General features: G+C 41.2%; 1 protein-coding gene across 1 annotated transcript; it reads right to left on the bottom strand.

Moving 5' to 3' along the window:
- Window positions 1-12105: 12105 nt before the first annotated feature.
- On the bottom strand, window positions 12106-14769 carry LOC112248915 (collectrin). The gene is made up of 6 exons (XM_024418361.2): window positions 14403-14769; window positions 13684-13742; window positions 13481-13566; window positions 13141-13257; window positions 12513-12707; window positions 12106-12428 (listed from the first exon to the last, which is right to left on the bottom strand). Exons 1-6 carry the CDS (start codon window positions 14473-14475, stop codon window positions 12296-12298), a joined length of 663 nt encoding a protein of 220 aa, XP_024274129.1. The 5' UTR covers window positions 14476-14769; the 3' UTR covers window positions 12106-12295.
- Between the last annotated feature and the right edge of the window lie 2039 nt (window positions 14770-16808).

Below are 16808 nucleotides of genomic sequence, written 5' to 3'. Positions count from 1 at the left end.
GAGGAGAGGAGAGGAGAGGAGAGGAGAGGAGAGAGAGGAGAGGAAACACTCCAACAGATGCAATTTAAAAGCAATACGGGGGTGTTATGCACGACTTCAGAGAGACAATTGTTCTGTTCTGTTCAATGACTAAACTTCCTGCTTGTTGGCTATGCAGCATAGCTGAGACATGTTGGAGGATCCATCAGCACATCTCATAAACTCACCCTTGTGTTTATTAAACAGTATATCAAAAATGTCACTTTTAGACTTTCCTTGTAACTGATATGAATAATGCACCTAGGCTTTCTACACTGAAGTTATGAAAAATGCACATTCTGAAATATTGATTCCCAGCCCTGAAAGCTGCATTGTTGGAAAATAGGCCTCATGAAAAATTTAAGGGAATTGTGATATTTAATGTTGATAGTTAATTAGGTGCACTCTCACTCAGAACACTGTTGTTCCCAAAGGCGACATTTAAACATGGATAACTGAATTGAACTAATTCTAAAAAGCATACCAATTCCACACTTCTACACTTGCATACACACAGACACACACTTATAGAGCTAATGTGAATATATAAGAGTGAATCTGTGCACATTACATCCAGTCAAAGGAAAGCTGTTCAGGTGATGATATTATGTCACAATCAGGAGGGAGCTCTTCAGAATTGCATAGACTTTGACACCCAGGCTATGTATTGTCCCAGTAATTATAATCACAGTAATAGGTTCTATGAAACACTATGCAATTTGCACACTGACTAGACATAATACGTCTTTGAAGAAAGAAGCCTTGTAGAAAGTTGAATATGTTTCCTACTATAGCGACATGATTATGTGCACACTGTAAATATCATCCTCTGCAATGTGGTGATTATTGGGTGGAGGATTTCACACAGACCACGAAAGTGTCCCTTTATGAGAAACACTGTCATTATTTCATCATTTGTAGTGATTAAATGGTTGGTGTTAAAGAAGATGTCTGTTGTGCCACGTTATTTCCCATGTGATAGTTTTCCTAGATAGTTCAGCTATAAACCTATTCATTGACTGATCTATTACTCATTTCATCTTTGCAATCCATGGAACTGCACAATCTTGCTCTGTCTTTAAACACTGACATGGAATTGTGTAAGCTTACTGTTTTACTATACTATTCAGAATTTAACTAAAGAATGATTCATATGACCACCAGTCAATATTTACCCAAAAGATATTGAGATTGAGAACACTGTACGGCTCATTTCTACTACAATTGCAAAAACGAATTGCTTTTAGAATTTTTCGATTAATGTGTGATGACTAAATTTAGCAGAGACCTGGGGCCTTGGCCAAACTGCTGTTTGTTCGTCCCACCAGGCTAACCAAGGGAAATGAAATCTTAATCAACCAACTATCTTAATGAGAATTCGATTTGAACTTGAGAAATTTGACAAACAATCTATAGCTCTTTGGGGTGAAAAATGAGGTGTGGAGATTGACCCAGGGCTTACAAGAAGAACAGAGATGGCAACGAGAAAGGGGAATAAAAGAAAACTGTGAATGAAAAGTCTAGGGCCCAATTAGAGAATGGTCCTAACATTAAATGAAAGAAAGGACGAGTTGAGTATCAATACCAAACTAATGACAAAGAGATGACAAAATATGAGGGAAGTGATTACCATGACTGTACAGTTGTGTTTTATACAGTATAAAACACATATATTGCATGGCTCTGGCCAAACTGATCCAACATTATGTTGGTTATACACATAAAATGTGTAGTAATGTTGAAAAAAGTGCTGATATTTAGGTTTGTGGCAGTGCAACACTGCCCACAGAGGTCAAGTCTATGTATTGCATCAATGCATCAACTCTGTCCTCAAGTACTCATTTTGCACCCTGGGAGAAGTGTAGAATCTCTTCAACCACTAGTCTCATAGTCACTCTTTAAGGAACCAGAACACACTGCACACCTGAGGGTAAAGTAAAGTTACTCGTCTTGTTGTTATCTCCTTTGGGAGTGAACGGTTTATGTAACATACTTGTGTGACGACCCTCCCAATCTGTCTGCCAAATTATTTCTCTTTGTTCTTGTTGGTGGGCGGAGCCGGGAGGGTTGTCAGCGAAATGGGACACACCTCTCCCCCATACATTGAGGAGACTCTCTTCATGCAGACACACTGTTATTTTTGGTTGTGGCATTTTGAGGCTTCTTTATGTTCATTTGTTTTGGCATCTCTCAACACGCCTCATTATCACCATCTGTGCATGCATCCACTCACACTACTGACTACACATTCCATTATTACTTGGATATAGTTTACTTTATTTAATGAAAATGTTTTTCTCCCTCTTTGTTATGGGCTTCGAGCCGGTGTGTAACAAGTGGGGGCTCGTCCGGGATCATAAGGTTGGATGCTAAACATTTTGGCGTTTAGTATTTTGTTGCATTATGGGTTAATGCTAATTGGGATGCGCTTTGGTTGATATTCACTGCCTAGTCTTATAAGTGTTCGGCATAGTGCCTTCGAGGCGTATCCATGATTTTGGTTGTCCGATGATGTCATCAAACAGGCTTGGAAAGTATGTAAGTAGGATTACTACTCGTGTCGTTAGGCTAACTGATATGAGTATTTTGTTGGGGAGAAAACGTGAAGTCACTGTTTGATAAACACTGGAGGTGCGTTGTTTGCATCTCTTGTTACAACTTTCTTTGAGTTGCGCTGTTTGGTAGGCCCAGGGTTGGTTGCCTTTTTGTTTGGTAAACTTGCCACTGCGGTGGTTAGTTGGTTGTATGCTGCGTTGGAGAGAGTAACATTGGTTAGTTTCCAGGCGCCTGCCCAGGCTGGAGGCTCTTGCTCTACTCGCTGTTGGGACATCGGTCCGAGAAGGTCAGTTCAATCCCCTGTGTACCTCAGTGGTAGATTTGGGTAGGGTAGTGCTATTTGCGACCCAGAGATATAGCCTGTCTTTTCCCCTGTTAGGCGACATGTTCCACTTTGGAATACGTTGGGCATCGCAAATCCGCACCAAGACTAGGGTTGCGTTATTGTAGGATTTGGAGAAGCTCCTGATATATCTCGTCTCTCTCCTGTGGTGCCCAGTTTGATTGGTGCTTCTCTTGTTGTGGTTTGGTCTGGTGTGCTCAGCAGAGGGGCAGAGCAACAAAAATAATTTGCAGTTACTTGTGACTATGGCGTCTAATGTAGACAAGTTCATTTGCGTTCCATCAGAGGAACTGTTAGAATTATGTACTAAAGAACAGCTGTTGAATATCGCTGAACACTACTAGGTTGAAATTAGTGATATACATCAAAAAAATGATGTTAGATTGATATTGAAGGCCTATCTGATGGAGATTGGCATACTCGTAGGTATCACTGGGGCAGACTCTGCTGAGGAATTGCCACCTCCCCATTTCGTTACATTGGCCGCTCCATCTGTTAGCCTAGTAGTCTTTTTCAGCTGTTACAGCTAGAGCATGATCGTGTTAAGCATGGAAAGGAATTGGAACTTAAACAGGATTTGGAGCATGCTGATTGTGTTAAGCATGAAAAGGAATTTAAACAGGATTTGGAGCGTGCTAAAATCAAGCTGCAACAAGAGTGGCTAGAATTGGTTAGAGAAGGAAAGCTCTTGGGGGAGAGTTTGCTTAGGGAAGGTGACCCTGATTTAGCTAGGGGTCGCTTGTTCGTGCCCCAGACACATACGATATTGTTGGAAACTTACAGCTGTTGACAAAATTTAATGAGGAGGACACTAAGACTTATTTTCGTTGTTTGAGTGTGTTGCTTACTCTAGGAGTTGGCCTAATTCTGATCTCACTTTAATGTTGCAGTGTGTGTTGACTGGTAAAGCGCAGGAAGCATATTCAGCTCTTGGTGTAGCCGACAGTCTCAGCTATGCTAAGGTTAAAATGGCTGTGCTACAGATTTACGAATTGGTTCCTGAGGCTACCGTCAATGATTTAGAACTTTAAAAGGGGCTGATAAACAGACTCATATTGAGTTTGTGCAATAGTTATCTTCACAGATTAATCGCTGGTGTTCTGCCTCTGCGGTTACGACTTTCCAGGGGCTGTGTGATCTGATTATGCTAGAGCAATTTAAGGACACAATCCCTGATCGAATAGCCACGTACATTAGCGACCGAAAAGTGAAGACTGTCTCTGAAGCTGCGATTTTGGTAGATGAGTTTGTTTTGACTCACAAAAGTGGCTTTGCAGAACCAAGTAGATGTGGTCAGGGCAATAAATTGCAATGTCCGTACTGTGAGACGCCTAAGACAGAGCTACAGGGAGACAGGATGGACAGCTGATCATCCTTGCAGTGGCAGACCACGTGTAACAACACCTGCACAGGATCGGTACATCAAACCTGCGGGACAGGTACAGGACGGCAACAACAGCTGCCCGAGTTACACCAGGAACGCACAATCCCTCCATCAGTGCTCAGACTGTCCACAATAGGCTGTGAGAGGCTGGACTGAGGGCTTGTAGGCCTGTTGTAAGGCAGGTCCTCACCAGACATCACCGGCAACAACGTTGTCTATGGGCACAAACCCACCGTCACTGGACCAAACAGGACTGGCAAAAAGTGTCTCACCAGGGGTGATGGTCGGATTCTCGTTAATCGTCGAAGGAATGAACGTTAGACCGAGGCCTGTACTCTGGAGCGGGATCGAGGTGGAGGGTCCGTCATGGTCTGGGGCGGTGTGTCACAGCATCATCGGACTGAGCTTGTTGTCATTGCAGGCAATCTCAATGCTGTGTGTTACAGGGAAGAAATCCTCCTCCCTCATGTGGTTCTCTTCCTGCAGGATCATCCTGACATTACCCTCAAGCATGGCAATGCCATCAGCCATTCTGCTTGTTCTGTGCATGATTTCCTGCAAGACAGGAATGTCAGTGTTCTACCTTGGCCAGAGAAGAGCCCAGATCTCAATTCCATTGAGCACGTCTGGGACATGTTGTATCGGAGGGTGAGGGCTAGGGCCATTCCCCCCAGAAATGTACGGGAACTTGCAGGTGCCTTGGTGGAAGAGTGGGGTAATATCGCACAGCAAGAACTGGCAAATCTGGTGCAGTCCATGAGGAGGAGATGTACTGCAGTACATAATGCAGCTGGTGGCCACACCAGACACTAACTGTTACTTTTGATTTTGACCTCCCACTTTGTTCAGGGACACATTATTCCATTTCTGTTAGTCACATGTTTGTGGAACTTGTTCAGTTTATGTCTCATTTGTTGAATCTTGTTATGTTCATACAAATATTTACACATGTTAAGTTTACTGAAAATAAACACAGTTGACAGTGAGAGGACATTTTTTTTTGCTGAGTTTTGTTGACTTTATTTAATAAAAATATATCTCCACGTTGTCTCCCTTTTTGTTAAAAGCTACGAGCCAGTTCGAAACAGTTGCTAAGTTGCTATACTCAAACAGATGTCATGACACTCTCATGGTATAAAACAGGTTAAACGTCATTAAGGACTACCTATTTATTCAGCTACAGCACATGGAGAATGATTAAAGGCAAAGGGGGATACCTCGTCCGTTGTGAAACGGAATGCCTTTCTCTCAATCAGAGAGGTGCTGGGGGCTGCCATAAATCGACATCCACGTCTTCGGTGCCCGGGGAACAGTGGGTTAACTGCCTTGCTCAGTGGCAGAACGACAGATTTTTACCTTGTCATGGACACACGATGGAACACAGAAACACATTCAGTCAGTGGCTGCAATTACACATGCATATGTGGTAGATGAGGTGTCAAATGTAACACGATTTGAATTTTACACGCTGTTCTAAACCAGTTCCTCAGCAATAATTAAATGGCTAAATGGGTGGCTCTTATCTACCTTAATTAAATATCTCTGATGGGTAGGTCTTCTACCAGTTCCAGCTCTGGGTCCTTTTATTTATTTTGATCAAATGTAGCATCAACATCAGCAACTCTAATGCAGCTGGCAACAAACTCAAGTGTGCTGTACAAGTACCTTTGATCCCTCACCAGAAAGGACAACATGTTATAAAGGGAAAGCTTCTGTGATTGATTTGAGAACACCAAAACACCAAAACACCATTTGAGAACACCAAAACAACCACATTGGAAAGTGACAGTGTAAGCTAGCTAGTCCAACAATTTTGATGATTCAATACATTTGAGGATCGTTATTAGTGTTTCACTAATATATAATTGAAAATGTAACTTCCTAACTCAGGAAATAGCTAACAATAGCTTTGTTGTTTTTGACCTGGGTAAATTGAAAAGCTAGCTAACTAGATATATACTGTATCTAACTGTAGCTAGCTAGCTAACATTAGATAGCCACGTAGCTAACTAGCTATGTTCAATAAAGTTAAAGAGAAAGAACACTGACAAATATCATACCTAGCTAAAACCAGAGCAGAAAAAGAAGACTGCATGCTATTTTATTTTATAATCTGATTAAATATCTATGTAAAACTTGTTGAGACAATGGCAATTTCTGTTATTAGCCTCTAGATGGGTAATTCTTTGAAATAACATGCCAGCAATGTAAATTATTGAAATGTTCCTTCTATTCCCCAGCACAGGGGAGGTGGATGGAGCCAATCAGCTGTTGTCTCTCTTCAATTTCAACCAATACATATCCTTCAAGGAAATATACCCATGGTCAAAGGTCCCTTACTTCAAAAAGTAAGCGTCTAAATTTGATATTATACGACCACTGCCACCGGTCCTGAACGATTCTTCTGTCTTCAACACAAATACTGTTAGTTGGAGAATGGAAGTGTGTGTTTGTGTGTTTCAAATCAAATCACATTTTATTAGGCACATGCTTCATAATCAACAGGTGTAGACTAACAGTGAAATCCTTACTTACGGGCCCTTCCCAACAATGCAGAGAGAGAGAAAATAGAGAAAAGTCATAACACGTCATAATAAAAGTAATAATAAATACCCAATGAGTAACAATAACGTGGCCATATAGACACAGGGTACTAGTACCGGGTCGATATGCAGGGGTACATGGTAACTGAGGTAGATATGTACATAGAACTATGAATAAAGGCAACAGGATAGATAATAAACAGTAGTAGCAGGGTATGTGATGAGTCAAGATTTATTGCAGAAAGGGTCAATGCAGATAGTCCGGTTAGCTATTTGGTTAACTATTTACCTAAATATTTAGCAGTCTTATGGCTTGGGGGTAGAAGCTGCTCAAGGTCTTGTTGGTTCCAGACTTGGTGCATCGGTACTGCCTGCCGTGCGGTAGCAGAGAGAACCGCCTATGACTTGGGTGGCTGGAGACTTTGACCATTTTTAAGGCCTTCCTCTGACACTGCCTAGCATACAGGTCCTGGGTGGCAGGGAGCTCAACTCCAGTGATGTACGCATTACCCTCCATAGGGCCTTGAGGTCAGATGCCAAGCAGTTGCCATACCAAGCGGTGATGCAGCCAGACAAGATGCTCTCAATGGTGCAGCTGTAAAACGTTTTGAGGATCTGAGGACCCAATGCCAATTACTTTCAGCTTCCTGAGGGGGAAGAGGCATTGTCATGCCCTCTTCACGACTGTGTTGGTGTGTGTGGACCATGATAAATCCTTAGTGATGTGAACCCCCGAAGAACTTGAAGCTCTCGACCCGCTCCACTACCGCCCTGTCAATGTGAATGGGCTGTGCTTTGCCCTCTGTTTCCTGTAGTCCACGATCAGCTCCTTTGTCTTGCTGACGTTGAGGGAGAGGTTGTTGTCCTGGCACCACACTACCAGGTCTCTGACCTCCTCCCTATAGGCTGTCTTATCATCATCGGTGATCAGGCCAACCACCGCCGTGTCGTCAGCAAACTTGATGTTGTTGGAGTCGTGGGGGCAACGCAGTCGTGGGTGAACAGGGAGTACAGGAAGGGACTAAGCACGCACCCCTGAGGGGTCCCTGTGTTGAGGGTCAGTGTGGCTGATATGTTGTTGCCTACCCTCACCACTTGGAGGCGGCTCGTCAGGAAGTCCAGGATCCAGTTGCAGAGGGAGATGTTCAGTCCCAGGATCCTTAGGTTAGTGATGAGCTTGGATGGTACTAGGGTGTTGAATGCTGAGCTGTCGTCAATGAACAACATTCTCATATATGTGTTCCTCTTGTCCAGGTGGGAGAGGGCAGTGTGGAGTGCAATTCAAATTGCGTTATCTGTGGATCCGTTCGGGGCGGTGTGTGAATTGGGGTGGGTCCAGGGTATCTGGGATAATGGTGTTGATGTGAGACATGACCAGCCTTTCAAAGTGTTTCATGGCTACCAATGTGAGCGCTACAGGGCGATAGTAATTTAGACATGTTACCTTGGTGTTCTTGGGCACAGGGACTATAGTGGTCTGCTTAAAACATGTAGGTATAACAGACTGGGTCAGGGAGAGATTGAAAATGGCAGTGTAGACACTTGCCATTGGTCAGTGCATGCTCTGACTATGCGTCCTGGTAATCCGTCTGTTCTTGTGAATGTTGACCTATTTAAAAGGTCTTACTGACATCGGCTCTTATATCATGCTTGCTTCAAAGCTGCCATACAAAGCATTTAGCTCGTCTGGTAGGCTCAGGTTACTGGTAAGCTCACAGCTGGGGTTCCCTTTGTAATCTGTGATAGTTTGCAAGCCCTGCCACATCCGAGGAGCATCAGAGCCAGGGTAGTAGGATTCGTTTTTAGTCCTGTATTTTTTGCTTTGCCTGTTTGATGGCTCGTCGGAGGTCGTAGTGGGAGGATAGAGTTACGGTCAGATTTGCCAAATGGAGGGCGAAAGAGCTTTGTAACCGTTTGTGTGTGTGGAGTAAATGTGATCTAGAGTTTAGTCTCCTCTAGTTGCACATGTGACATGCTTGCAGAAATGAGGTAAAAACCTATTTCAGTTTCCTTGCAGTAAAATCTCCTCTGGATGAGCATGTTATTGTTTTGTTTGTGTCCTTATGTGTCCTTATGTCCTATACAGTTTGTTGAGTGCTGTCTTAGTGCCAGCAGCAATTTGTGGTGATAAATAGATATATAATATAGATGAAAACTCTCTTGTGAAATACAATGAACAAAAATATAAAGGCAAAATGTAAAGTGTTGGTCCCATGTTTCAGCTAAAATAAAATATCCCAGAAATTGTCCATACTGCACAAAAAGCATATTTCTCAAATTTTGTGCACACATTTGTTTACATCCCTGTTAGTGAGCATTTCTCATTCACTAAGATAATCCACCTGACAGGTGTGGCATATCAAGAAGCTAATTAAACAGTATGATTATTACACAGGTGCACTTTGAGCTGGGGACAATAAAACACCACTAAAATGTGCAGTTTTGTCACACAACACAATGTCACAGATGTCTCAAGTTGAGGTAGCATGCAATTGGCATGTTGACTGCAGGAATGTCCACCAGAGCTGTTGCCAGATAATTTAATGTTCATTTCTCTACTATAAGCTGCCTCCAACATAATTTAAAATAATTTGGCAGTATGTCCAACTGGCAGACCACATGTATGATGTCATGTGGGCGAGCGGTTTGCTAATGTCAATGTTGTGAACAGAGTGCCACATGGTGGCGGTGGGGTTATGGTATGGGCAGGCATAAGCTACAGACAACGAACACAATTGCATTTTATCTATGGCAATTTGAATTCACAGAGATACCGTGATGAGATCCTGAGGCCCATTGTTGTGCCTGTCATCTGCCGCGATCAACTCATGTTTCAGCATGATAATGCACTGCCCCATGTCGCAAGGATCTATACACAATTTCTGGAAGCTAAAAATGTCCCAGTTCTTCCATGGCCTGCATACTCACCAAACATGTCACCCATTGAGCATGTTTGGGATGTTCTGGATCAATGTTTATGACAGCCTGTTCCAGTTTCAACCGATACCCAACAACTTTATACAGCCATTGAAGAGGAGTGGGACAACATTCCATAGCCCACAATCAACAGCCTGATCCACACTTTGCGAAGGAGATGTTGGGTGGTCACATCAGATACTGACTGGTTTTCTGATCCACGCCCCTACATTTTTTTAAAGGTATCTGTGACCAATAGATGCATATCTCCATTCCCAGTCATGTGAAATCCAAAGATTAGGGCCTAATTCATTTATTTCAATTGACTGATTTCCCTATATGAACTGTAACTCACTAAAATCTTTAACATTTTGCCATTTATATTTTTGTCCAGTATATTATGGTCTACAGCTTATCGTGACAGAATCTAACTCATGCGAGCAGAACCATGGGACTTCCTTATTAGATATCGAGCACCAGCTGAAAGACATACCCCTCCCCTCCTAACCTTACCCGACGCTGCCGTACGGTCTTGGCGATGCATAGAAACAGGATCAGAGAAACAGGATATTACAGTTCAGGTTCCATTGATAGAACAGTCTCAAACAGAGCTTGTCCAATTTGTTCTCCAGTGATTATACTGTACGTTCGCCAATAGAACAGAGGATAGAGGCAGATTATTTATACGCCAACATAGTTTCGATAGGGTGCCCACACACTGGCCTCTCTTACGCCGCCTTTTCCGAGTCTCGAGGTTTAGTTCCTGGTCCGGGGTGTGCAGTATTTCCTGCGTCACCGACTCAAGAAGAAGTCTTCATTCAAATCGAGGTTAGTGACAACTGTCCAGTAGCGGTTTTGGGTCATAGGAAACGATGGCAGAAACTTTATGTACAAAAAAAGTTAGGATCAGCGCAAATAAAAACCACACACAATACCAGAAACGGCAGCTACCCTTTTCGGCGACATTCTTTCATGTTTGTGTTTATGCTTGGGTAACTGGTCGTCAAAGTGTGTTTGTAGTGGAACTCACTGTCATTGTGTCTTTGTTCAGGCTCCAGGCAGACAGTGGATTCAAGTTTCAGTGAGATGACTTTCTTTGATGCTGAACATAGGAACATCAAAGACGTCATTCGACTAGGTACTTTACACCTCCATAAAGTATGTAATCTCAAACCAATTTATAACTTCATGAAGTCCACTCTGACTTCCAAAGTCATTCAAATACATACAACAGAGAAAAGATATCGATGATTTCAAAATGAATCTCAACAGACTAGAGAGGTTGAAAGAGAGATTCCGCAATAGCCAAGGAAGAGACATATCTAAATGACAGTTTATTTGTATTTCCTCTGATTCACACAATAGATTTTCATAACAAACAATATCAAATCAAAATGGGTGCTCTTTAAAACAATGACTGGAAATGTACATATTCGACATTTAAACCCATCTGTTCTGGTGTTCTTCTTCATTTGATCACATTGTGCAAAACAAAGCAGTAAACAACTTTAATAGGTGGTTAACGCTTTACTAGATGCTGGAGCTAGCGAAGACAGTACATCAATCATTTCTTAGTTACATGTAAATCAATTATCAAGGTGGTTCTCCTCCCTCTCGGATATATTTGTGCCTCTGTAGCTACGTTTTCATTATTTTCAGATTTATGATTGATAAGAAGTACTCGTGATTTCTAAATGAACAAGATCACTGTTTATTAAGGGATTCTATTATTTCACCATTATTTTGAAATATACATTACAATTGTTGACCAGATGCCACCTACTCGGTTTGCAGAAATGCTTAATGGCTTAAAGCCATGGATAAAACAGAACTGAAAGGTGTTGTGTTCGCTATAGCCTATCTCAAAAGCAGTTTTTTTTTTACTTACAGAGAGCTCCAAAGGTATTGGGACAGTGACTCATTTGTGGTTGTTTTGGCTCTTTACTCCAGCACTTTGGATTTGAAATGATACAATGACTATGAGGTTAAAGTGCAGAATGTCAGCTTTAATTTGTGGGTATTTACATCACTTTTGGGTGATCCGTTTAGAAATTACAGCACTTTTTTTACATAGTCGCCCCCATTTTAGGGGACCAAAAGTATTGGGACAAATTCACCTATACGTATGTGTATTATTAAAAATAGTCCAAAGTTTAGTTTTTGGTAACATATTCCAAGCTTGCAATGATTACATCAAGCTTGTGACTTTACAAACTTGTTGAATGCATTTGCTGTTTGTTTTGGTTGTCTTTCATATTATTTTGTGCCCAATATAAATGGTCGCATCCACATTAATGTAGAAGTGTTTAAAAATATATTCTATTCTTATTTACAATAAAAGTGTCTCCAAAATGACACAATACATTATTTATCATTTATTTCTATTGGGCACAAAATCGTTTTAAACACAACCAAAATAAACAGCAAATGCAGTTTTAAACTGTAGACACAGTGCATAAGTCTATTTGTAATGGTTTTTAGTGTCTCTTGGCCCATCCTGTGCTTTTGCTTGGTAGCATTTTACAGGGGAAGCCTTTACAGCTTTGTGAAGCGATCGTCATCTGTGAATCCTCTGTTGTAGATGCCGTCCAGGTTGATGCCATTCTCCACTCCTTTCATCTGCCTGTCCTCTTCATCCTGTCCATCCTCCATCATCCCTTTCTCTTTCCTGGGTTAGAATAAGCCATAGTTCAATAACAAAACACAGCATTATCAACAGAGAGACAGAAGTATTGTCAAAGGGTGGACTCACCGTCTCTTTTGAAGCAGAGAGGATACGAGCAGGGCGATGATTCCAGCAAACACAGCCCCTATGACCACTCCAAACACGATGAGCCAGGGAGGGGTGTCAGGGTTGACTGGCTCTGCCAGTGTGGGGTGGATGCCCAGAAACTCCAGAGTCCTATCTGTCAGGAGGAAGGCGTTGTTGATGCGATGCCTTGACATGCTATTAGACATGGGACGGCAGGGTAGCCTAGTGGTTAGAGCACTGGGATAGTAACAGAAAGGTTGCAAGTTCAAATCCCCGACTTGACAAGGTACAAATCTGTTGTTCTGCCCTTGAACAGGCAGTTAACCCACTGTTCCTAGGCTGTCATTGAAAATAACAATTTGTTCTGAACTGACTTGCCTGGTAAAATTTTAAAAAACATGGAATGGGTTACTTTAAGTCCAATTGGTAAATCTCACCTTTTACAGGTCCCTGAATCTGTGTAAATACCACTTGCCTTGTGGTTCAGATTGTAAGCATAATATCTATTTTCTGTTTTATCTATCAGATACTCAGGTGGCTGTTTACGTTCACCTTTTTACTTCAGAGTTCAGTTCATCTACAGGTGTATACCAGGATATTTTACTTTTAAAGTAGACCAAGAAATTACCTCACAGCTTTCTCCACATCTGCCTTAGGAATAAGCATGGTGGGGTTTTCTGGTGATATCACCACAAACCAGAAGGACACCCTCCGAGTCTGATTACACACGATAATGTTGTCGACACTGGAAAAGTCCCACAAACATCATAATGCCATGTTGTCAGCATTACACCAACACACCAGGAATACATTTTTATTGACTTGAACAGAAGTCATAAAATATGCACACAGGAATGCTGGAAATTCATCTTTGCAGGAAGTGGAAAAAACATTATGCTGTACAACACTGTGCTTTGATTTCAGTTCAAATATATGGCACAAGTTTAGGGAACTGTAGATGTTCTTACTTGTAAGTCTCTGTTTTGTAGTACCTCCTCATGGCAAAGGCCATAGTTGCTTGGAAAAGGAACATTTCATTCTCATTCCATTCATACTGCAGACAAAAAAAGGACATTTCATCACCCAGCACAATGTAGTTCTAAATGTTGTATTTAAAACTTTTCATATCGGACCCATGATGTGAGAGAACACTTGTAAGTATAGTACATACGGCCTGATTTCCCAAAGCAGTTTTGATGCTGATTCGCACTCTGTAGCCATTTGATGCATCTACAGACAGAATAAGACTTATCTTGATGAGTGATTCTCACCCCCATCTTAAACACATTTGAATCATCTTTGGATTCACCATGAGTGTACAAGAACACACTTTCTTTTAGAGGACACAAACCTGTGGGCTTGAATCACATGGGTTGATAGGTCAAAAATAGTCCAACAAAAAAAGAAACAGGACAATGAAACCAACAGTAAATAGGATATCCCTCACAAAGTGTTCCTCAAACCGTCCTGATAAAGAACTATCTGTACAACCATACAGGATTTACTGTGTGTCCACTCAAACATTCACTGTTGAACTAGAAACCTCTACGTAGTACATGACAATGCATAAACAACAGAACAGCATCAAACACCATTTAAATCATGAAAATACTAATTATAACCCATCCTCATTCACGTGAACTTCTTCCTCGAGAAAACTCTGATCAGCTGACAAGTATTGCACAGTCTCTCTCTCCCTACATTAAACTATAGATATTTGGCGAACTAGATAAAAGAAACATTCAGGGACACAATAAGAGGTTGTAAACATAACATTTTGTAACACTAATATAAACTAAAGAATGACAACCAACCAAACACAAAAGCACTAAAACAAATAGAAATTGTGAGGACATAAGCGTCTTCTTTAGATCAATCTGAGTAACTTACTAGGCTGGCAGAGGGTTTGTGCTAGTGCTGGTGCCCCCACCAGGTAGAGCAGAACCAGGATCCTCACCAACATCCTCTATGGATAAGAACACAACTAAGACAGAATCTCCTGTGCTGCTGGTTCAGTCAAAGTCCCAGTGGTCAGACATTAATGAGAAGAACAAAGTCAACGATGGAATTGGAATCAAACAGGGGGTGGCCACTATGGTTTAATGGTTAAACGATAACACAGCTGCAAGCTACAACTCTCCCTGCCCAACTTTTTTTAAAAGTGAACAGCCCTATAATAGTCATCCCCAGCAGTACAGTTAGCTTGCCCAGAGAGAAGAGTAATACAGCAACAGTAATGTGTGGGCAGCTGTGTGGGCAGCAATGAAAGCACTAGCTACTGTTTGTCCAAGCCTCAGAGAAGTGGAAGAGGTTTGAGAGAGTGAGAGGGAGGCAGATGTCATGAATATAAACACACAGACCCAGTCTGCTTCTGTTTACCCAGTGGGCCTGCTGTACACCACTGTACACCACCACTGTACATACACCACCTTTCTGTTTGCCTTGCTTGTAGCTTTTCAGTTCCAGTAGCAACCCCTTCCTATCATTTCCTTCTATTGTTTTAAATTTGTGTCCATGTTGGGGTTTAAGGGGTATTTGGCCAGACGCAGGAATATATTTGACATTAATTAAACAATATATCCTAGTTAACAAACCACGAGTAGGAAGTTTGTAGAAACGATTAACATATTTGTACTACCTTTTCTAACCAGGGGAGCTAACACCTTCAGACTTACTCTCCATCACAGGTCACAGAGAGGTCAAGAAAGATAGCGCCTCTCTTCTGGGTGTTAATAGTTAATAACTTTCATAGTGTCAGTCAGTGTATGTCCCAAATTGCATTCTATTCCCTACATAGTGCACTGCTTTTGATCAGAGCCCTATAGGGCATAGGGTACCATTTAGGAAACACCCTCAGTATCTGTCTTAGGAATTCTTCTTCAGTGCCATGAAGGTAAACCTAGTGTAACATGACACTTTTACGATTCCGGCAATATGTCTTGATTAAGCATTCACACTTCCCTGGATACATTACCTATAAATGTAGTACATTTTTCACCAGTGAAGGTTTTTGTCAACACCATTTTTAGTTTAATAATTGATTGTTCAAGAGAAACATGGGTTTACACATTACACTTGGTCTTCTTGTTGAGGATCTACTGATTGCCGGCTACAAACAACACATTTGCTTTAAACTGGGGTACTGCAGGGGGCCTGCAATTTATTTATTTAGTTAAATATTTTGCAGGATTTTTTGAGAAAAATTATTTTATTAACATCGCTAGCTGCAACAGAATATTATTGTGGATACCGTTTTTATGTCTCTGCATCCAGTATGAAGGAAGTTATAGATAGTTTCATGAGCCAGTGCTAACAAGCGTCCACAGAAGTCTAAACTAGAAGTCTATAGGAACAGTAAGCATGCTTGTGTCTTGAAGTCGTCTAGGCTAGCTAGTGCTAGCCAACTTCTTTCGCCAATTAGCTTCCGTCGGCTGGTGTGCATCTGTGACAAAGTTTTATCTCTGGTGCTAATTAGAGATTGTCAATAAATTACGCAATGTAAATTCGACAATATTTTCATGGTGGACATCTTTTAGTTGAATCATGAAATGCTGTAATTATTTTTACATTCATTTCTATATATCTCATGACTAAGCAATTAGCCTACTAAAATGTTCATCTGCCTCCATAAAGATAATTCAAATACACAAGCAAGCAATAGGCAATGAGTTGACGTTGTCTAGCAAGAATTGGTCTGAGAATTGTCTATATCAAAGGCAGATATTTAATTAATATTGTATAATGAATGAATTCACATACAAGGCATAAAGCTTAAGTTACAAGCATTAACAAGCATTACAAGGCATTATTCAAAGCATATAGTCTAAAGTTAACTTACAAGACAACGCATGAACAAAGAGATGCCTAGGCCTCTGGCCTAGGAAATGAGAATTGATCATACAACCTTCCTCCATGGATGGGATACAGGATAAGAGAGACAACAAATGCATTTAATTCCATTTATAACATCTGAAGGTGTAACTCTTCAACCCAAAACCAACCACCATTGACCAATCACACAATAACAAGTTTACAGCGTAACCAGGCCCAATCTCCACAGGGTGTAACAACATCTAAAGGCTTGTGTGGGGGGAGAGACCAGGGTAAATAAGACAGAATTCCTGAGAGGAACTTAAAACCCCTTTGCAGTCAAAAGTTTGAAAACACCTACTCATTCAAGGGTTTTTCTTTATTTTTACTATTTTCTATATTGTAGAATAATACTGAAGACATCAAAACTATAAAATAACACAAATGGAATCATGTAGTAACCAAAAAAGTGTTAAACATATCAAA

This window comes from Oncorhynchus tshawytscha, linkage group LG01, assembly GCF_018296145.1.
Source record: "Oncorhynchus tshawytscha isolate Ot180627B linkage group LG01, Otsh_v2.0, whole genome shotgun sequence".
In the NCBI taxonomy this organism is placed as follows: domain Eukaryota; kingdom Metazoa; phylum Chordata; class Actinopteri; order Salmoniformes; family Salmonidae; genus Oncorhynchus; species Oncorhynchus tshawytscha.
Note: the sequence above shows the minus strand (reverse complement) of the source record. Positions and strands in the feature narration are given on the sequence as shown.

Coding starts and splice junctions, on each gene's coding strand:
- LOC112248915 (XM_024418361.2), bottom strand. CDS start 14,475: ATGTTGGTGAGGATCCTGGTTCTGCTCTACCTGGTGGGGGCACCAGCA. Junction 13,567..13,683: donor CTGCTTTGGGAAATCAGGCC/GTATGTACTATA, acceptor TTTTGTCTGCAG/TATGAATGGAATGAGAATGA. Junction 13,258..13,480: donor TACAAAACAGAGACTTACAA/GTAAGAACATCT, acceptor GGACTTTTCCAG/TGTCGACAACATTATCGTGT.